The sequence below is a fragment of the Cavia porcellus genome, unplaced genomic scaffold (assembly GCF_034190915.1).
Source record: "Cavia porcellus strain 051 isolate PalLab524CR breed Dunkin Hartley unplaced genomic scaffold, mCavPor4.1 scaffold_8, whole genome shotgun sequence".
Classification (NCBI taxonomy): domain Eukaryota; kingdom Metazoa; phylum Chordata; class Mammalia; order Rodentia; family Caviidae; genus Cavia; species Cavia porcellus.
This window is the reverse complement of record NW_026947491.1, coordinates 28,574,380-28,597,722: the sequence shown is the minus strand read 5'-3', so window position 1 is coordinate 28,597,722 and position 23,343 is coordinate 28,574,380. Positions and strand designations below refer to the sequence as shown.

The following is a 23,343-nucleotide window of genomic DNA, read 5'->3' as shown; positions in this document are numbered from 1 at the left end:
ATCAACAGGGTATAATTTTAGTAATCACTTCCCATAAGGAGGACAGGTCCAGAGAATTTTAGGAACTGACATGTTATTTATGTCATATATGTAAGTACCTCTTTATGGTATTAAAATGTCTAATGCCAGCTGATTTTTAGAGGATGGCCTGTTTATTAATTTTTACTCTTTTATTTAGGAGAGAAATCAGCCACAGTGTTATTTAAATATGGTTTTGGCATTCCAGATCAGAGAGCAGGCTTTATCTGGATGGCACACCACTTTTTTTCAGGATGCCACATGGCAGGCCATTGTTTTACTGAAATTACATACTTGACAAAAAAGGCTTTAGTCTGCCCTCCCTCTTTTGGAGTATAATCTCATTTTAATGGAAACATTTTGCAGCAAAGGTTTACCAATTTTATGAATAAATCTACCAAAATTGATCTAATACTGTCAAATTCTGAACACATTTACTTTTTTTCAAACCTGTTATTTTCAGTACTATGAACCAAGACAAATAAAATTCACATCCTCTCGAGCTTTTTATAACTTCCTATCTTCTTTCACATTAACCAAGACAAATAAAATTTACATCCTTTCAAGCTTTCTACAACTTTTTATCTTCCTCTCGAGCTTTTTACAACTTACTATATACCCTCAAGTTTTCTATCACATTAACCAAGACAAATAAAATTACTATATACCCTTAATCAAGACAAATAAAATTTACATCCTCTCAAGCCTTGTACAACTTACTATATACCCTCAAGTTACCAGTCAATTATCTTTCTTCTCGCTTCTCAGACAATGTTAAAACTTTTAACAAAACCCTTGTCTTGGAACAGAGCTAGTGGTTCCCAGCGAAAAGGAATTCATAACCTTAGTTGTTAAACAGGAGATTGGCGACAACACAGTACAACAGAGGCAATAAGCCCAACACAGAACACTACTTATGACAATACAGTATAATATAGGCAGTAAGCTTAACAGAACATTATTGGTGGTTTATAGCAAAAAGGAATTGATCTCTGAGTCAAGCCACTGAGCTGCTGCCTATCTGTGCCTGTGTGTAAAGTGGCGCTTGTGTTTGGCAGAAGCCTGCCTGGGAAACATACCTGCCTAGGAGACGCAAAGTGCCCAAGGCAGGATGGAACTCTGAGGCAGACAGAATGTGCTTGCAGAGAGCCTTAGGTCGGGGCAGGGGGCTAGGATATTTCTGGCACGCAGCACATAGGTGGAACACATAGGGGTGAGCACCGGAACATAGCATGGGGGGCGGGGCTGGGACTGCCCCCAGAAATGCGCAAGGCAGAGGCACACGGGGAGGGAGGGGCTGGGATGGCATACAGGGGAGGGGTGGCAGTGGGCCCGCAGCACACAGGGGCAGAGCTGGGAGGTGACCCAAAGCCAGGGCTGCTCTGGGAGGTGCACAGCTGACTGGCGCAGAGCCGAACCACCACATGAAGGAGCTGCTCATGGGGTGCATGGATTAGGGTATGGTGTTAAAGTCAAACTGCGCAGACCTGGCCGCATGAGAGCCGAGATGTCGCGCAGATCCAGGGGGCAGTGCAAGAGCCCAAAGCTGCCCAAAGCCCAAGGCAGCTTAAAGTAGTCCCGCACACATCTCTCAACCCTACCTGGGCTTGCCCCCCACCCAGCAGGGAATGAGCCGGTGCAGACGGCAGACACAGCAGGGGGAAGGGAAGCAGCAGTGAGGAAACAAAAGGGATGGGGGCACTGGCAGGAAAGGGCACATTCTCAAAAGAAGGCTTAAAGATAGTTTTGTAAACTTGTCGGCAGTGTGATAAGCCATAGATAGGTATGGTTTTTGGCAGGGGGTACAGGAAGTGGTCCCCAAGATAAAATCTGCTGTGGGGTCTAGCCCACGGGGCTATAGCCAGATGAGGCAACGGACATGGTCTGCCAAGTTCAAAGTCGTCACTTTTTTACTGCAGACCGATCAATATATTATATGGCTCCAAAACTCTTAATAATGGGCCGTCACCAATATTATGAGTGGACTTCCACGTGGGTCTAGTAACAGCTCTGCCCATTAGAACTTAAAAAGCTCTGAAGGACGTGAGAGTTTCTCAGTGTAGGCTAGTCCAGGGTGGACACAGGTTGCCCAGAAAGACCCTGCCTTGGGGTGAGGACGTAAGAGCTTTATGTGAACCCATGGAAAGGGGGAGAAAACCCGCCTGGGGCCTGGCCCAGTGGCAATCTCCGGGGGTTGCTCACCTGTGGTAAATTGGGTCAGTGTTGTTTGCGAACTGGCAGCAACGAGCCTACAGCTCCTGAGTGTAGAAGTGAGGAATTAATGCAGGATGCAGTCTGGTACTGGTCCTGAACGGCAGGGGACTCAGACTGGGAACCAGCCCCTGGAATCTCTCATCTGCTGTTCCCAGTCAGGGAACCATATGATAGAACTGTGGGGGACTGGTGGCGGCTGAAAAGATAATAAGTATGAAATATAAATGACCTTTATTTTGAGAATGCAGGGAGAGACACCCCCCATTCCCTGGGGCACGGCATCTCCTCCCCGGGGTTGGCAATCTCTCCGTGGAACACATGGAGTGGAGGCATACAAGTAGCCTAGGTTTGGGGTGGAACCCAAGGGGCATTAGGGATGCACAAGTAGCCCACTGGTCTTTGTTTGGTGCCACAGGTAAATTCCTAGGGGTGGGGGAGATGGAGCTCCTTGGTTCCACCTGAGGCTTTACCGACTACAGTGTCCTGTCTGGGCCAAAACTCTTTCACTAGGTACTGAGTTGAGGCCTTCACACAGAGCAACATCCCCAGAACTTTTTAATGTTTTAGTTTGAGACAAGGTCTCGCTAAGTCACTAAATTATAACCCTCCTACCTCAGCTTCCTGGGATTATAGGCATGCAGCATGCTACCTGGATTTATCAGTGTTGTTGTTGTTGTTGTTATTTGGTCTTTTGAGACAGGGTCTCACTCTGCAGTTCAGGATGGCCTTGAGCTCACTTTGTAGCCCAGGCTGGCTTCAAACTTGCAGCAATCCAATCCTCTTGTCTCAGCCTCCCAAGTGCTGGAATTACAGGTGTGTGCTGCCACGCCTGGCTTATTAGTCACCTTTATGAGGAGAAATGGATAACAACTTGTAACTCAAACTGTTGGACAAATACTTTTCCTCAAGATAAAGCTTTTAACTTCTGTATGCAGCAGCAGCTATTTGCATACTTTTCCAAATCTGGCATGCATAATTTTTTAAAGGTACTTCTTCAACAATCAGACAATAAAATTAATTTGCATCGCTCCATCAAGGGCATCGCTAAGGAACTGGTGTTTTCTTTTTTATTGCAAGTACTTGGCAATGACAAATACAGTGACCACCAATCCATCCCAGGGCCACTGCCTTGCTGGCAATTTTATCCTCTGTTGCCATCCAACACCAGTCCAGACATCAACAGTGTGAAAGGCAGATGAAGTCTCAGACTATTGTGCAAATAGATTCACTTTGTAGAACTCACTGAATGGATCTCAGAGAACTCTTTAAGAGTGTGTGACCCATGCTTTGAAAACCACTAGTTTAAACCTATAGGATAGGCAGAAAAAAGCATAAGCATTTTACCTGAGGTTCCCCTAGCTGGCTCTGCATTAAACTCAACTTGTATGCTTTTTCAAGCTGTAGATTCCAAACCCCAGTCCTTGGGAGTCTCTGATTCACCTGGCCTGCAGTCGTGGAAATCTGCATGGACATTTTAGTTTCCTCTTTGAGTCTACTCTTCCACTGTCTGGAAGCACTGGTCAGTGTCCTCCTACCCTGCCCCCTCTCTGCTGCCCGGACTCAGTCTCCACCCAGTCACTTTTCCTCCCCCTTGGAGACCCTCCTCATTTAACAGCAACCCCTGGTGTACCCATGTAAATAGTGCTAGCTTACCCCAACCTAAATCCACCTCTAACACCTAGTGGGGAAAGTATTTTATTTTTCACACTTATTTGGTACACCACATTGGGCCATCTCCATTATTGCTGCTTTGAATAGTTTTTGACATGTGATGGTTATTTAACTTTTGACATATTTTTTGTTTTATAAGGAAGTATATTTTGTCCCTCTGCCAACACAGAAAGCTCTTCCAGAGCAAGAATGTTCCCTTTTTTCTTTGGCTGCCACCTTCCTAGTAGCTACCATTGTGCACACCACTGGCTTTTAAATGAAGTTATTTTGATGGTACATTTCTAAAAAGCCTAAAATGTGCAAGATAATATTCAACACTCATATAGCACTTTATGATTTATAAAAACTTTCATATCTGTTATTGTTTGTCAGGTCAACCCTATTAAATATGTATTCTCTTTCTTTTCTTTTCTCTTCTGTTCTTTTATTCTCCAGTGCCTGGGATTGAAGCCAGGGCCTTGAGCAAGCTAGGCAAGCTTGCTATCACTGAGCTATGGCCTGCAGTGTCTAGGATTTGTTACTCCAATCTTCAAACCAGGAAACTAAGGCTGAGAGAATTCTAATACCAAGTTTAAATGCACATTAAATGGTAGAGTAAGAAAATGATGGACATTTATCCTCGGGCAATTTTTTAAAACCATATGTTACATTTCTTTACGTGTCATATATTTTTTAATCTTCTGTTTTTTTATCAGTGCATGTTTGTAGTACGTAATGGTTTCATTCATCACGGGGAGCTGATACATGTGCGTAACACACCTCACATTCTTCTTCTTTTCAACCTTCCCCCCTTTTCCCTCCCTCCTCACTCCCTCTAACTCTTGGTCCCCTTTCCATTTGCAAAAACTCTGTCTTCATCATTCTTTCCCTTCAATTCTTTCTTCTAATCCCTCTCTGTCTCCTCTCCCTCTATTTTTTGTTCCCCCTTCCATTTGAAAAAGACAACTTCCTCTTCTTATATAAGAGAATTCATGTCATGTGTTAGCTTGTATGTCTGACTTATTTCATTTAATATTATGGTCTTCTATTTTTTTATTTTCAGAAAATATAAAGCATTCTTTTTCTCTTAGTAGATTGGGCTATATTCTTTCAAAACATTGCCTTATTTGAGTCTCAGGAGAGAAAAATAAATGGTTTAATTTTAAGGTGTGGTGGACCTCGTAGGAACCCATGACAGCAAACGAAGCCAAACTTGCTAAGGAAGGGAAGCATAAATGCACCACAAAGCTGGGTAGAAGTAAATGAAATGGTCACAGAAAATCAGAGAAAACAAGTCCCAACTAACAGAGGATCTGATAAGAGTTCTTCTGCTTCGGTATGTTTACACTGAAGAGTTCCACACTGTAAGGTAAGCCAGCCTGGAAGGGGCCGGCTGATGAGGAAGGTCTTGGGGTGCCTGGGTGGTTAATGTTGCCTGCATCCCTTTGGCCGGTGGTGGTGACCTATGGCATGCTGCCGCAGCTGGCTATTTGTTATCACTGAATGCTCTAATGGGTTTGTCATCACTGCCGTAGGCCATGGGAACTTAATGGGACTGAAAATATTTTCCTGGGAAATCCTTAAAATTTGGTTTATTGAGTAAATAATTTTCTTGTTATTCATGGCTCAAAAGCTGGATGTTTTTTCTAATGAAATATACAAAAGTGAAATATTAGCAAGGGATAGGAGTGTAGCTCAGTGGCACAATGTTTGCCTGACATGCATAATCTGGGTTTGGTCCTCCAGCGCCTCACGCATGCACGCACCGGCAGAATTCACAGAGTACCTAGCAAGCCAAATGAAGCACTGACATAGTTGTCGCAGGTCCCCTCAGCTCTGGAAGAGCCAGTTTGCACCCTCCTCTGTGTCACCGCTGCTAGGATTTCCATGTGACTGTGGATCTATAGCCCGTATTCCTTCTCTTTCCTTTGATCAGAGATGTAACACTTTCAGCTTTAAAAGAGCAGAAGTTTAAAATAAACTGTGAATTTGAACTACTTGAGTTCAATCCACCGGTGATATTGAGGAATTTCAACTGGTGCGCATAAGTTGTATGGATCAAACACGTGACCTCAGGTATGCGGAAGCCTGTGTTTTCTCTAGCCCTCTCCCTGAAACCATGAAAATCTAGAGCTTCCCAAAGGCCTTTGTCCTTGAGAAGATTGCCAAAGAAAGCCTAACTAAGAGGATGGCTCTGGGAGACTTGCCAAAGCTTCAGTAAACCTCTGGGTTTCAGGTTCCAGGATCAAAAGAAATTGTGAAAACAAATGATTGCTTCAGCTTACCTTCATTTAAAGTTACAACATTAAGTTAAAAACTAATAATGAGAAAGTCTCAGAAATTGCTCTTTCATTAGAAATCATCTTTCTTATGTTTAAAAACTATTTTAAAAGAAAATTAAAATGTATCACTGTCTTTCTTTATTTCCTATTGCATGAGCTGACCACAGGAGTGGATTTTAAGCACAGTAGATGAACTGATGAACAAGCCAGTTTCTGCTCGCACAGATTCTACATTCCAGTAGGAGAGATAATGCACTGAATACATGAACCTGTGGAAGCAAAATGACGAGGTAGTGCTAAGTACTTTGTAGAGAATGACCAGCAAATTCTGAGGAAGAGATGTTGACATAAATCTAAATGACAGGAAAAGGTCAATCCTGTGAAGATTTTGGGAAAGCATACTCCAGGAAGAAGGAAAAAAATGCATGAGTATATTTCATCAAAAAATAAAAAGGGGTAATTCTACCTTCAATCTCACTTGCACAATTTTTTTTTTTTTCTTGGTACCAGGGATTGAACACACAAGCTTGCACTTGCCAGGCAGGCTCTTAGGCCACTGAGCTAAATCCCTGGCCTGACTTGTGCAATTTTTTGTTTGTTTTGGTTTTTGTTTGAGACAGAGTCTTAGAAAGTAATCCAGACTGGCCTTGAAATCACTTATGTAGCTCAGGCTAGCCTTGAACTCACAGTGCTTCTCCTGCCTCAGCCTCCCAAGTGCTAGGATTGCAAGTATGCACTCACCCAGCACTTGCGCAATTTTTAAATCAGGGTCCACGCTGCAGACCAAGTAAAAGAGAACACAACATAATGGGATGACAATGTAACATAATGGAACTGGCCTCAAAAATTACTGTTCCTGAATTATAGCAACTATATTTTTAAAAAATAACATGAAAGTGCTTCTTGCTGTTGTGAAGATGCTACATGTTTTTCTTCTGTTAGAAGTAAGAACACCATGGTAAAAGTAACCATACTGACAATCACTTTTTGAATTTCAATTGTGTACTTTGTTAATATTTTTAATTATTAATAAGGATACTGTGAAGCTGATAGGAGTTCAAGTACCAGGAGAAGTTGTGCAGAGGGGAACCCCACCTACCCTTGACCCAGAGGAGGAGCAGAACTGCTCCAGTCCAATGACACTTGGCTTGACTTCTAAATGTCCCCAAGGTTGTGCTGGACACTGCCTAAGCTCTGCTTCCAGGACAGATAGGGAGCTGCATTCAGACCCAGGAGAGTATCTGCTGATGAGGAACCAAAAGGGTCTTCTTTTGGCTTAGTTCTTCCAGCCATCAAAAGGTAATAATAATTACTGCAACTTAATGCCAGTTCTAAGTAATAGCAGCCAGGGCTGGGGATATAGCTCAATGACACAGCACCCGCCTGGCAAGTGTAAAGTCCTGAGTTTGATTCTCATTACCAAATAAATAAATAATAATAGCCACCATTTTTCCTAAGGGTATTAGGTTGTAGCATCTCTTTCCACTCCCCGTACATTCCCCTTGTAATATGTCTTTATGGTTTTCCCCGAGGAGTTGGAGTTTCCCTTTACCATTAGAGAGGTGATGGAAATACTCTACCTTCTATCGTGATATTTTAAATTTGTGAAGCAAAAAAGGGGATGTGTGAAGGAGACTTCTAAAATCCAAGCCAAATTATTTATTAGTGTTATTCTTCTCTATCAAAGGTAATACCTCAGATTTTGGAATTCAAGGAGATAATAGTGAATTTTTTAAAAGGGAGACAAATTTAAAATTCAAATAGTTTATTTGTATGGCACTGAGGTGCTAGATGCTCAAAGAAGTTTTAGAAGTAGTCCTGCTGGGTTTCTCTGATACCTTTATAAGCTCAGAGGTCACTAAACAGTGAGATTCCCCAGGCACTGGAGGGACTTAAGATTTTAAGCCAGGCCACCTGGAACAGTATGGTTCTGTTTGATTGGTTGCAGCTGGGCCTGCTCAGGCAAACTGATGACTCAAAGGTCTATAGGTAAGAGGTTATACTACACTACTATAAGCACCTAGTGGTTATCTGAGTGACTGAAGCAAAGTGTGGAATTTCTTTAATAAATCCAAGAGTGGATGACAGATTTAACCCAGTAGATGCCTGTCCTTCACTTTGCTGCCACAGAAGGAAAGATCTGACCCCTTCCAATGTTACAGCTGGCATTGGTCTGTCCAGAGGCAGTTGTGATAACTAAAGCATCCTGTGTCTCCAGACCCTCAGTCAAGACTCCCAGAGCCGTGGGACGCCTCGGTGACTGTGTACAGATCACTAGCTTCTTACCTGGGCTCCCACCTGGCTTCCACCTTCCACACCACATTGGAGACCTTGTTCAGACTTCCACATTCACAGCATATCCAGAACTGCAAACAACATGAACATGTGAGGTAGAGGTAGCACCTTGGCCCCCTCCGCTGCTTAAAGGGCCCATCAGAGAACAGTTCTCAGCACCCACCTACTCACAGCTACCTTACTCTTCTCCGTCCAATCCAGTGACATCCTGTGTGGCTAATGATAAAACTGCTGCACATCGCCTTGGCAACATGCACATTTGCTAAAAGAGGAAGTAGATTCTGAACTTTATTTTGAAGTATCTCTCTGTAGGTCCCTCGCACTAATTTAGGAAATATTTTTAAAGGCAATGGATAAAAATACCCGAGAAATAGTAGCAAGAAATATTTCATGTGCATTAACGTTCATGAAATATGTAAGGACTTTTGTTTTTTTAATATGAATCAAAAAGTTTTGGTGCTATTAATGTTTCTTAGTATTCTGCATTAAAATATTATTTCTGCTCTAACCCTAATGCTATATTTAGTCTTCTAGTAACTTGCTGAAATGATTGTACACTGGAGGTTCCCATAAAGGAATTTGTATATGGTTAAAGAAAATAAAGATTACTCTGAGGAAACCCTAGCTGTACATTGGAAAACAATAAAAGGTTAGCACTTGGAAACTACAGGGTGTTAGATTTACAAATAAAGGTTAAAATTTAAGAATTTCTGAATCCTTATTGTAGGTTCCCAGCAAAAGGAAATGTAGCCTCAGAATTTGGCTATTTATTATTTGCATTCCACGTCAACATTTCTGTGGCTTTTTTCCCTCTTTTCCTTTCCATCAGATTTTGTTAGGTACACAAAAGACAAAAGAAATGGAAAATTTTTCAAAACTGAACCTAAATACTGAAAGATAATAGAACCCAGGGCAGCCAAACACCACACATGGATTCGCAGCATTGTTTTCATGTTTCAATTTGTTGGTCAGAAACTACCTTGAACAATTATGTCAGTGTTTCCCCACAGGTTAGGAAGTCAGACCAGCAGCTTTCCCAAGAGACCAGAACAGGACAGGACCCAACAGGCCCTGCTCTCTGTTGGATTATAAGCATATCTAGAATATGTTTTGGGCACCAGGCCAAAGTCCAAGTGCTTCTTCACCCTGTAATTAAGCCACTGATATTGCAATCCAATTCTCACCTACAAGGGGAGCCTCTAAAGAACTTGATGGTTTATGTGATTTCCAAAGGAATATTCTCTCCTGACTTACTGACTTCTATGAGTATTCAAAAAGTAAAACTTTATCTCGGTTTAGTTTATTTTCACTCATAAGGAATATTATACAGCTGACCATAAACTACCGAGGATACATAATGATATCCACGTGATTTTTTTAAAGAATAAGAAGTTAAGTAGAACATGGTGGCACATATTTGTAATCCTCAGCACTCAGGAAGCTGAGGCAGGAGGATTATTGCAATTTTGAGACCAGCCTGAGCTACAAAGTGAGCTAAAGACCAGCCTGCACTACACAGCAGTATTTTGTCTCAAAAAATAAAAATAAAGAAATAAAATTTTATAAAATAAAAGTTAACAAGCTACTTAAAGAGCTTGAAAGTCTAAATAATTGTCCTAATTGCTCTTATTCAAGATATGATATACAGTGCCTCTTGTCTGCTATTTCTAGGTCCAGAAGAACAGCTGTAAATACAACAAAATCCCTGCTTTCATGGAGATTTTATTCCACAGGGAAACAAACACTCAACAACAAATAAGTCAAAAGTGGCGGATGTATGATAACAATAAGTCCTATGGAGAAAACTCAGTGCATGACTGGGCGTGAGAAAGAGTATCATTTAGGTAGTAATCGAAGGAGTGAGGGAATCCTGAATGTTGTTACAGATTACTCATTGCTTAATCCCCATGACCAGAACTTTATTCCTGGTTTACAGATAAGAGAGTTGAGGTGTAAAAATATAATGAAATGTGCTTGAAGCCATTCTACTTACAAAGGATAGGCTAACATTTGAACCTAGATCTTTTTCACACTTTTTTGTTGTTGTTTGTTAGGTTAGTTGTTTGTTTTAATTGTCAGTCATGCTAGGGCAGTGATGGCAAGCTTTCAAGAGCTTTCAGTGATACTAATAACTACTGCAGCATTCATGCTCTGGTTGCCACCACTACATTAGGGAATGAACTCAGCAGCATATACTAGGCAAGCACTCTACTACTGAGCTTATTTTGAAAAAGGAATTTCATTTTGCTTTATTTTATTCTGAGACAGACATTAAGTTGTTCAGGCTGGACTCAAACTTGCAATCTTTTTGCCTCGGCCTCCCACTATCGACATGTGCCATCACAACAGGCTACAGGCTGTTTTTAATCACCTTCCTTCTATCAAATCACCCAACTATCCACTATCAAAACTTCTATGTGCTCATATTGGGATCCATCTAATAGAAAAGTGTCATCATACTTTAAAATTTTATTTTATTTTCACAGATAATTATTTACTCCAAGTTTTGAATTACAGAAGTCCAATTTGGATAGCTATCACTTGATGACATCTCTTGTTCTTCCCCCAGTAAAATGGACCATCACGAGGTTTTAGATTTGTTACTTTCTTCCCATGCTGAAGACTTGTTTTAAGTTTAATTGTATTCAAAGTAGACTCACTTTTTCCCTTTCTCCCCCACGTCCATTTAGTTCAAGAAGAAGAGGAAGAAAAGAAAGACAAGAAGAAGAGGAAGAAGAGAAGAGGCAGAGGAGGAGGAGGAAGAGTAAAAAGAGGAGGAAGAGGAGGAAGAACCCTAATTTCAAAGCTCTTCAGTCAGGGGGCTAAAATCTTAACTTGAAAGGAAAAAAATACGTGAAGCTAGGCTCACTAAAATGAGTAAGAAAAACCCTCTCCATTTCCCTGGTGAGGGGCAACACAAAGCTGGCTGTTCGGGCACACATGCACCCATGCACACACAAGGGATGCCCCAACTGACCCTGTAGAGGGGAGGTGCTAGAACCATCCTCAAATCAGCTAACCAGGAAAAACTATGAGAACAGAAAGAGAGGATGAAAGAAGGATAGAGAAAGGAATCTGCCATTTGAAGTCTTTGTCATCATTTAACCTTCAGTTCATTTTTGTTTTCAATGTCAGTTGATCTCGGGATTAGGGTCAGGTATTTATTTTTGGCTTCATAACTGAGCTTCACACAGGAATGATTTCCTGCATGGGGAAGGAATTGCTTCCCAGACCAGCCTGTCCTCATGGCTCCTGCTTCAAGACATCTCACAGGACCTTGGCCTGCTGGCCTGTTGAGAAATGATGGCAGAACTCACTACTGGGTTGTCCCAGTTTTTAGTACCTTGATTCTTTCTTCTCTCCCTGGATGCTCATATAAAACAAGAAGGCATAAAGCCATGCATTAGGTGTAAGGATGGAAGGCTTTAGGAGGAAACAGGGAAGAGAAAGACTGTTCTCCAGCCACTGCAGACCTGTGGAGGTGGAGTTTGACAGCAACTGAGTGATTTGTGGGAAGACGAACTTACAAACCCAAGCTATCAAAGGAAACATTATCTTACTTAAAACCACAAATGAATTTTTTCTCTCTGCCTCTCAAGTCCAAAGGATGAGTGATTGAGGTTGTAAACCTTAAAGTAAAGGCCCCTTTGCCCCATGCTTAGCTCTTGAGTTTTAGCATCGACTGCACGTGGAGCATAAATAATAGCCTCATAAGCAAGAGTTGTAGAAGGTGCGGTAGGAAATCGGAGGCCCCTTCTGTGGGTCCCACAAAGTCATCAGGCCTTAATCAACTCCAGCTATTAAATAGCATCCCTGTTGAAGTTTGCCTTCCTAGCCTCTCTTGGAGTTCTTTGTGTGGCTTCTTGCAGGAGCAACGGTGTGCAGGAGTGAGTGGACACAGTGTGTACAGGAGTGCACGGATACAGTGTGTGCACAAGTGCGCAGTACAGTTTGCGGGCGGGGACCCAGATGCACCCAGAGTGACATACGGATGCTCCGCAGCTGAGTCTGTGCAAGAGAACGCAGCCGCCAAGTTGCACCAAGGAAAAAACTTTTAAGTCTCCCGTGTCACGCCTGTCATCTTAGCACCATCTCCTTCTATTGTCCTTTGCGCCTGAGCAAACAAGCACTCTGCGGCTCGAAGACCCAGCAGAACCAGTCTCAGGTCGCACAGCCGGAGCCGCGGGGAGCAGAAGTGCTGCTCCCGCCGCACCTGTGTGCAGGCAGAGCTGGCCCCCGGCGCAGTGGAACCACGGCCTCCCAGACAGCAGGGCGCGGTCTGACCGACTGGAGCGAGGCCGGATCCACCCGGTCTCTGCAAGGTGCGCTATCCCACCGGGTTCGATGTCCAGGTGTCAGAGCGCTGCCTGGCCCCGCCTCCTGCCCCGCCCCCCCCAGCCGGAGTGCGCGTGCCCAGATCTAGTCGCGACCCCCTCTCGCAGGCCCACCCAGGCCCCAGACAGCGCTTCCCGCGGTCCAGGCCTCCACCAGCGCAGGGGCGAGCTAGGAGCGGGGCCCTCGCGGTGGGTGTGACTGGAGCGTGGCCTGGCGCCCAGAGTCTGGCTGAGGGCCGGCCGGACTGCGGCGGGGCGGGGACGGGGCGGGGCCTGTGGCGGTAGGTGTGGGTTGGGCGTGGCCTGGGGCTGGGGAACCTGGCTGGGGCGGTAGTGGGGCGGGGCGGGCCTGGCAGGGGTGGGGCGGGGCCCTGTAGCGGTGGGTGTGTCCTGGGCGTGGTCTGGGCCGGCGAGTCTGATTGGGGCTGGGGCGGGGCTGGGGCGGGGCTCGTGCCCGCGCGCCCGGCTCAGTGGCGGCTCTTCCCGCAGGTCTAGTTTCAGGCCGGCAGCTCTGTCCCTCGGCGACGCCATGGCAGCTCCGGGCTCCCAGGCCGACTGCGGCTACATCCGGACCGTGCTGGGCCAGCAAATCCTGGGCCAGCTGGATAGCTCCAGCCTGGCGCTGCCCTCCGAGGCCAAGCTGAAGCTGGCGGGCGGCGGCGACCGCAGCGGCCAGGCGGCCAAGAGCTTGCGGATCCAGGAGCAGGTGCAGCAGACCCTGGCCCGGAAGGGGCGCAGCCTCGTGGCCAATGGTGAGTGTTGCCCGGACCAGGTCCGGCCCACCTGTGGCTCCTTGTCTTCCACGCCCCGTGCACCCGCGTCCGTCCGGGCATGCTGCCCAGAGTCTCCGTGGGGTGTCATCCGTGTGACCTGTGCAGGCTCAACGCGCGATCTGTGCGGAGGGGCCTGACGAGTTCACTCTTCCTTCCCTTGGTCTGATACTGGGCGACCCGCAGAAGCGGGGGTCTGCACACACTCTGAAATTGTATACAGAATTTTCCTGTGCACGATCATTTTATTCCGGGAGAAAGATCCCCACGCATGTATGAGGTATTTTAAGAGTCCGTCACCTCATAAATATTTTGAAAAAAAAAACCTAAAAGCACTTACAACCTGTGGATTGGGGTACTGCTGCATCGCCCAGGTACTTTAGGCACTCCGCCCAGGGTGCGCGGCCAGTGGCTGATCTGGGAGTGAACAGACTGGGGCTTTGGGCTGGGCCACCACCCCGCAGGGGAGGAGGGAGAGGTCGAGGAGGAGGAAAGGGACTCGAGCATGGCAGGCAGCATCTGCGCCCCTCCAGGCTCTGGGATGCAGGGCAGCGTCCCCACCTACCTCGGTCAGTGGTGCATGCGTGGGTGCAAGGCTGGGCTTTCTGAAACGTGGATCTCTGAGATGAAAGAGGTTCACTTACACAGACAAAAGCCATCAGTGGCCAGGGCGATTGGGAGGGGGGAAAGTTGGCAATCCAGTTATCAAAACTAGAGCGCGTGATATATCCTTTTCTACCCTGCTGAAGTCATGTTTTAGTTTAGTGCTTTTAAAATTACTCTTATAAAGCAATAGGCCTACCACAGAGGGAAAATGGGTTTAAAAAATGAAGGGTTAAATTGAAATAAGTTTATTTCCCCAACTTTTGAACTGTTTCTGTAGGAAGTAAGGTGGGCAATGGCCAATGCACAACCCAGGCCTATATATTTAAAACAGTGGTATGGGAGACAGAAAAGGATCTGGCAGTTAATATGTACACAGTGGAAGAGTAAACAGATGTTCAGTGATTATATGCCTATACTGAGTGTTTACTATATGCTCAGAGTTGGACTGTGTAGTTTGCATTCATTGAATCATTTTTTCGGTTTGGTTTGGTTTTGTTTAGAAAAAATGTACAAGCTAGATTTTTTTAACCCTCATTTTAGACAGGAAAACTATAAGACGATAAGTCATATTTAAATTCCCCCACATAGTACATGCAGAATTGGTATTTAAACTCCCAAATCTGAATTTTTAAGCCATTCAATTATATGATATTTCTTTTTGGTCTGTTAAGTGGCATTTAGTAGGCCCAAAGCCTCTTCCTATTTTTCCATAAATAAAATTGAGAAAGCTCTGAGAGCATCGAATGGGCTGAACCACACAGAACCACCACTGTCCTTGGGGGCAAAGACCCTGTCTTTGGCTTTAGGAGATTGGCCATGGACTGCAGAATTACAAGGACCAGTGCCGGGCCAGTGGAGTCCTTGCACTTACACTCTGAGCATCCACCAGCCCAGTGCTAAACTGGACCAACCAACTTCCTTTCCTTGGGGAACCTGGGATGCATATTAGATATTCTTTCTTACTCTGAGAGAGTATGCAGCCTGGAAAAACAAGCAAGCAGACAGATGGAAGGATTGAGCGGCTCCATGAGTAGGAGTAGGGGAGCGCTGCTGAACATCTATGTGCCTGCGCCTAGAATTCTAGAATTTCGTATACCTGCCTTTCTTTCATTATGTCCTGAAAACAGTTGGCTGAGATAGCTAAGAGGGTCCTGTTCACATGTGATGTATGTGTCTATCAACATGTGCTGAAAATTTAGTCCCAGCCCCACACATGATCTGTCTTCCCTACAGTATAAAGTACCAGCTGCTAGGCAAATTCATCAGCATCAAATGGGTGTGTTCTTTCTGCAAGGCACTGTGCTGATGCTGAATGAAACACACAGACTCCGCTTGCTTTAAGCAGAAAGTTTAAAGCCTCAAGCTAAAAAAAAATTAGTAAGCAATCCAAAAGAGCAACTAGAACATGACAGAGTGTAGAAGTACTATAAATTACTCCAAGCCGAGGAAATTTTTAAGTTTCATGGAAGAATCAAGATTTTAAATCTCAAAAATTGAATGGAACTGGACATAAGGCGGTTGGGATTGTATGTGAGGAGTGAACAGCGTAATGTTTCGTAGTTCGCTGAGTCGATGGGGTAGAACAAAGGGTACTATCTTGGTGCTTCTGTTCAAATGCTTGGGGCAGTTACTTGAATGGCTCTTCCAGCTAAAGAACAAAGCGTTTGAAATATTAGGGTTATAGCAACAGCAGCAGCAACAAGCTGAAATACACTCAGGAGCCTACACAGAAGTACAACTCGGGCAAAGAGATAAGGTAGCAAATAACATCTACTTACTTTAAAGCCTCAGCTTTCTGAGACTCAAAAAGGAAACTGGCTTCAAAGGAATTGAATATTAACACGTCTCAGAACAGTTATGGGGTGGTTCACATTAACTGTTTAATTAAAATTCTTTGAAAAGGTTTGGGCACTCACACTGGCTGTGAGCATTATTCTTATTATTTCCTTATTACTATTAAAGTTGAAAGAGACAAGCAGTTGTTGAAACAGTGCTGGTCTGGAAAGAATCCTGTATCAACACACGAAATTCCAGGAAGAAATAACCCCATGGTTAAATGCGGGTAGCGTCAGAGTTCTTGACATACCTATAAGGTTGAGGCAGCAGATAATCTGCTAGAGATGAGATAAATGTGGCTGATTCGTTGAGAAATACTCTGTCTGGGTCTTTAACCCTACACTTCTTTCGAATTTCTTTATATAAGTAAATGGTTTTCACTGTAAATCATTCATTGACTTTTAGTATTATTTTAAACTACTGAACATTTTAAAGCTGGCTATAACACTTGGTTGGGGTAAGGTTGAAAGATGTATAACCCCATTGTAAAATAAGTCCATATTGTAGGAAAATTTTAAAATCCTTGTATACAAGTCTCCATAAAGACATTTAAGAATTGCAAGTTACAGCAAAGGGAAAAATGAAAACTGTCCACATCCTATTTATTACATGTTGAAAGTTCTGTATTACTAAAAAGCCTCCTTGGGTTCCTAAATAGGAAGAAAGATGTGCTTTAAATTGAGGTATGTAACGCTAATACAATGGACAATATTCTAATGCAAGTTAGAGCTTCTTGGAAAGCAGTCATAGAAACCCAAGTCATATTATTTACATGATTTCCTGGTGAAGTGGATTTGAATGTCTAAGAGGAGTGAATTTTGAAGAGAGGAATGAAAATTGATTTAAGACAGCAAAAGAAGCAGTTAGTAGGTGCTACTGGAAATAAACCAAAAAAGGTATAGACATTATTGAAGTTCTATAAGAGTTCATTGCCAAAAAGGAATTCCAGGAATGAAGCAATTCTGGGAGCGAGGTGATTAGTCATTCAGAAAGTAGGCGAGATTAGGCAAGAAAAAAATTAGACGTGAGGTGGCAGGCGAAGGCCACACGACCCTGAGTGTGACACTCAGTGGTGACTCCATGTCCTCCCCACATAACCTATGAGCTACTGTGTTAGTGTCAGGCAAATTGAGTACTTTATTAACTTATTTATTTTTGGTTTTTTTGAGACAGGATCTCCCTATGTAGTGAATACTGGCCTTGAACACACAGTGATCCTCCTGCCTCAGCCTCCCAAACGCTAAGGTTACAGGCCAGTACCACCATGCCCAGTTTGGGTACATGCAACTTTTTTAAAAGTGTGGTGTTGTGTTTTGTTGTTGCTGTTTTAAAAGTTCTTCCGATTGTACTCAGATGAAAGAGAAAACTAGCAAAATAGTGATTCCAAATACAGACCTCTTCTAGAAATTGTGAGAACACATCATTTACCAGTGAAGTTTTAGGCGAATGTATGGTAAGGATGCATAAGAATCAGTGGAACTATAAGAAACCACAAAGACTCAGTCACTCAGTCAGATGATGAAAACACAGATACATCCCCCCATATGCCACGGGTAATATACAGAACATTCATTACCTTCAAGAAAAGATGCTGCTCACTTGGCCTTTGGAACAGAACACACACAGATAGTGCTGTGTGTGTCTGCCCTGGTGGGGCAGTCAGAAGAATGGGGCCAGCTCCCTTGAATTAAATATTCCAAGTGTTCCTTCCCACACAGTTTCCCACAGCATCATTTTGGACACAGGCTGTCACTTTTTTTTTCCACGTATTGAAATAAGCCCATATGTGTTTATCTTCAGATAATTAATTTCACATTGATTTTTGTACTACTCTTGAATTTCTGGTCTGATGAATAAAAATTATTAAAACTTTTTTTTTCTCAAGACAAATGTACCAGTATTAATGGCAGCCTGTCTTTTGATAGTTATCAAATCCAGTAGCAAGTATGTTGCTGAAAGCTCTGGAGTCTACAATCAGACTTGATTAACATGGCCTGTAAGAAGATTATTTGGTTCCATCTCAGATGATTTTCAGAGATTTAAAGTTTTGCAGTTCTGAGATCATTGTTGGGTTCTAGCTATTTTGGACATAAATTCCATACTGCTCTTAGGGGAAATAAACAAGTAGTTAAAACAATAATCCAAGTGAAAATAGACCATAAATTAGAAGGAAACTTAATTTTTCTATTAAAATGAACCATCTAACTTCTTTGATTTACTAGATTAAAAATAGTAGGAAGACTATATGGCCTGATTAATAATATAGACTATATGATCTTAAACTAGAATATTAAAATTACAGGTCTTTTATATAATATTAATGATCATTAGGTATTGGACCAAAAAAAGTAATGTTCTTACAGATCATCCAGGGAGTTCGACATGTAAACGTAGGCAAAAATACACATTTGAAGGGGAAAACCTGAGCATTTGAAAACACAGCTCACCATTCTGAGCACCTTTTCTCCTCTTCATATTCTAAGACAGAGCAGTGAAAACTATTCAAGCATCTTCCATCCACCTCAAGACAAACCACACAGATTCGGCTACCTGCTATCAATCACAATTGACTCCACCATAGTGACTTAAAATACATCAGCCTGAGGGTTACATGCAAACTGAACTTGTGTGACAGGGACATTTCAAATGTACAAAGCAGTATGACTGATGAGCAGTCATGTATGGACTGCTGCTGCTGAACTGGCTAGAAATGGTAGTGTAAGACACTGGTATATCAGAGAGTTAAAGACCTCGTGGGAGATAAGGTGACCCCTTCCTACATTAACCCTGGCCCCACACTATTCTCATGGATGTGAGAGTGAATGTTCTAAAACCTCACTGCAGCATTTCCTGATGGTAATTCCTTTGCTTTCTGTATGCCCTCTACAGGAGTAAAACCCTTGTTCAACACAGCATTCCAAGCTCTTTGTGATGTGAGGTCTGTAACTTCTCAAACATCAGCCCTATCTTCGGCACCCCATGCTTCATCAAATACACCCTGTGCTTTATCTTGGTGCCCTGCCCTTTCCCACCACTCCCACTTTGCCTAATTAACTCTTGCATTGCCCCCGAAACTCAGCACACTCTGTCCACTTAGAGGCCGCCTTCTCTGCCCCTCCTCCACCTCTCACTGGAGAGGGAGATCTTGAGCCAGTTAAAGAACTGATAAACCTCCTGCATGACCCATGCCTATAATCCCAGAAGCACATTGTGTTCCTCGGTGATTTAATGCCTGAGCCAGATCCTGTCTTCAAAATTTAAAAAAAAATTTTTTTTTTTTAGAAAATTTGTCCCGGGCTGAGAATGTAGCTTTGTGGTAGAGCACTCCTGGGTTCAATCCCCAGGGCTGCCAAAGGGAAAAAAAGAGAGGCTCTGGTGATTATGGTCACAAAGATGTTTCAAAAGAAAATGCAAAGGCTTTGTAAAAATGACCTTTAGCAGACCAGATGGATTGAAAGAGGGACCAGCAGCAGCTCTACAACACAGGCAAAGTTTGGCCCCTGCAAGTGAGAAGCCATGGGAATAGACTCAAGAAAGGAAATCTGTAACGAGGTGGGGTTTTGTTTGGTTTTGAGATGGAGTCTCATTGTATTGCCATGGCTAGCCTTGCTACCACTCAAGTAGTCTCTCCCCAGTTTTGCAGTGAAGTTTTTAAAAAGCATTATAAAAGCCAGGCATGCGAGTTTGAGGGCAACATGGGCTACAAAGTAAGCTTAAGATCAGCCGGAACTGTATAATGAGACCCTATTTCAGAGACCAAAAAAAAGCATAATAATAATATTATTATTATTGGTGGGTTTTATACACAGTACTGCGATTTGAACCAAGCACCTTTCCACCGAGCAACATCTTCAGCTCTTACTTTTTAATTTGAGACAGGGTCATCTCACTAAGTTGCCTGGTTGGATTTGAATTTAAGGTCTTCCTACTTTAGCTTCCCAGAGAGCTGGGTTAACAGGTGTCTACCACCATGCCAGCCATTTTTATTTCTTATTTGGAGACAGGGTCTCACTAAGTTGCCTAAACTAGCCTCAAACATGAGGTCCTCCTGCCTTAGCCTCTCAGACAGCTGGGATTACAGGCATGCCTTTTTACTTATGTAGTTTTGTAGGGTAATAATTTGAGATTTATCCCCCAAACATATTAGAAGATCTCGTATTACTTAGGATGTATTGTGTGAGTGATGAACAGCTACCAACTAGCCTCACACTGGCTTTCTCTGACATATTAATCTTTATGTTTAGCTTGTTTATCCAGAGCCGGTACTTTCCTGCATACACCTGATACAAGTTGATTGATTATTTGGACTGGGGTTAAGTAATAGAACTGCCCCCAACTTTTTATTCAGTTTTCAATAATACAAAACATTTGACTTTGGTCTTTCAGTCAGTTCTTTACCAAAGTTTTCTACATCAACAAATTCCTCTCATTTTCTAGCCAAAGCAAATGCTTACCTGGCTTGTAATATAAGATATAGGACTGTGGATTTCATACATATCTGGTTGTTTTTCTTGGAAAATAAAAGATAAAAGAAAAATAGAACATGAAAAAAGTTATTTAAATATGATTTTCCATACAAATTCCCTCTAATATAAAGATGCCATGTCCCTTACCTTTAATAATGTGTTGCCAACTTTAATGGAAGAAACTAAATTTTTTCAAAATATTGGAAGAATGAGAGCTGAAATTGCCACACACAGACCGAATATAACGCAACAATTTTTAGTCTTTCTTGTTCTTTTCCCACTAAAAATACCATTATGGTCTACCCTGTGAAGATAACTGCTTGGGGTTGTTAGCACAATAAAGTGAGATTTAATCAATACCAGCAGGTTGGCAGTGTGGCTCAGCAATAGAACCCTTTCCTAGCACTGCTAGAAGTTTAATACCTGGCCACCCAGCAGTACCAGAAAGGAACACCTGCTGATTCCAATGAGTACATTTACTCATACCCATTTTCATCTGAACCTCCTCTACACCTTCATCTCCAGAGACCTCCTGGGGAGCTAAGTGTGTGTGGGGCGGGGAGCAGATCTCTCCCCTCTCTGTAAGGCTCTTAGTGCTAGAGACTTGAAACTAAAGGTGTTCTGGGCTAGCAGCTACTCCTGTAGTCTTTCTTGATAGCAGGAAGTCCCCGAAGGTTTTGTTTGGTGACCAGTTCTTGATTACCTGATTACTCCAAGGAAAGCTGTAGCTGATATTTAAAACCTATGGCCAGGTACAAGTGATGGAGCCACAATGCAGCCTTTCCCATTTTATTTCATAATCAAATTTAACCAGTTAGGTAATAAAGCTGGTTTAATACAAAAATAAATTTAGTATTTCTGAAACCCCCCCCCCATAAGCTGTTCTTTTGGGGAATTCTTACCAGATACAAAATATTTTGTGTCTTTGACTAGATACAAAGAATTTTTTCCCATAGATGTTGCATAGACCTCATATCATTCAGATGAACATTTAGATCAGGAAAGAAAATTGCCTTGTCCTATGTGCGACCTTCAGAGCAATTCAAATTCCTTCACCGGCTCTTCTCACCACCCACTGGGGACCATCCCCACCCCCAGGTGCTTGGACCTGGATTGCTCTTCATCCCAGACTGAATAAAACTTGCTCTGCAATTCCTTGCCTCTTTAAAGAGGACTCCAGGAAATGACCAGGTGTCCTTATGAAAAAGTAGTTCTGAGTCGTTTTCAGTTTGAAATATGTACTCCCTAGTAAGTCATCGTCTTCTTCAGAAAGCATCAGAAGCACATTACATACTGTGCCAACAGAATGATGGCTGGGAAATTCCCATTAACGTCAGGGTGATCCTCAGTGGCAGGGTCAGTCACAAAACAAGAAAATCACCCTCAGCACCACTGGTCAACCTGGCAGAATGAAAACTCTGAGTTCCATACTGTGCGTAACAGCTGGCAGGCGTGGCGTTTATCCCTCTTTCTAGAACACCTGAAATTCAGGAAAAAGTGTGGAAAAAATTATGACCCAATTTTATTGAAAGCTACATCAGTTTTGCGTATTGCTTTCATCGATTGCTAGGTTTAGACTGAGATCCCTATAACAGAAGACAGTTTAACAAGAGAAAACTTCGTTAAATATAAGCTTTACATGACTTGGGAGGCTTTGGAAAGAAAGATCTAAGGAAATAGGTGCACATGTATATTTCCATGGACCAAAATGTAGGACTGTGACCCCACAGAGGGGTGCACCAAGGCTTGGTTGCTCAGAATCTGCCCTGTGAAGCGTCACTCTCCTCTGAAAATAGGAAGGACTCTAGGACCCCTCTAGAACAAGAGTTTTATTACCTGCTTCACAGAGAAACTCAGCTAGATTTTACTCAGCCTGCTTGGGGGAGGAGAGGCACAGAAGCTTTTCCAGCTTCTACCGTGCTGTGTTTTGGGGAGCACGCCTGGCAACCTTAGGAGCTTTCAGATCTGTGTCAGCAATCTCTGTTAGCTGCCAGAAGTCCAGAAAACAGATGCGTCTAAATGATTTGTCTCAACACACAGAATGCAGGAACACAGACTCCGGACTCGGTTTCTTTAATTCAGAATACGCCTACCCCCTGGTTTAAAGTAAACGAGTCCTTTCAATTAGAGTCAGATCTTTGTTTTCCTGTGTAAGAAAATCTGGGTCTTTGTGTTGGATTTATTTAAAGCAGGATGAGCTTCAGAATCCCAGCATTCATCATATCTTTATTCTTTAATTGAACAGAAAATAAAGACTTGCTTTAAAGAGTTCAGGTTCTGTCCCAATATTTACCATTTTAAAAACAATTCCACTAGTCTGAAATTTCTTTAAAATCTTAGAACACAGTTGCTAATTCAACTTTAATCCACCAGTCTAATCCCGAACACATGACTGGCTAAGCTAATGGTTCTGCATTATTTGTCATTTGAGATTAGCCTTTAACAAAGAAACCATCTATTACGCCAACACATAAACTGAGTATCAGGACTCACATCCTTCCTTGAATATGTATTCTGCAGATATAGAGCCTATGGTTCCAAATCCAATCTTGCCAAGCATACACCTCTAATCCCAGCACTCTGAGAGACTGAGGCAGGATTGCTGGGTCCATACCAGCCTGGGCAATGCAAGACCCTGTCAAAAATAAAAAAAAAAAAAGCTATAGATATAATTCACTGTGAGTACCCTAGGTTTGATCCGTAATATGACCCCAGAAAATCCAATCTCAGTTATCAACTATCTCATAGTTATTTTGGTACTCATTAAAATGGTTTCAGTTCATTCATTTGGAAACAGAGAAGCTGCCTTGTAAACCCGGTACCAGCAACTAAAGATGGATACTTACTGGGTCCCTAAAGCTACTCAGGTGAG

General features: G+C 42.9%; 1 protein-coding gene across 3 annotated transcripts in view; it reads left to right on the top strand.

Moving 5' to 3' along the window:
- The first annotated feature begins 13,254 nt into the window (after window positions 1–13,254).
- The window catches only part of Pkp2 (plakophilin 2), a 79,473-nt gene continuing 69,384 nt past the window's right edge, over window positions 13,255–23,343 (top strand). Inside the window, exon 1 of one of the 3 annotated variants that reach the window (XM_003466762.5) lies at window positions 13,255–13,545. In XM_003466762.5, the coding sequence (XP_003466810.2) occupies window positions 13,323–13,545 (223 nt within the window). In that variant the 5' untranslated portion in view covers window positions 13,255–13,322. Of the gene's footprint in view, window positions 13,546–13,998; window positions 14,133–23,343 lie in introns of those variants that run through there. The other 2 variants (XM_063254534.1, XM_063254535.1) reach the window with 2 other exon arrangements.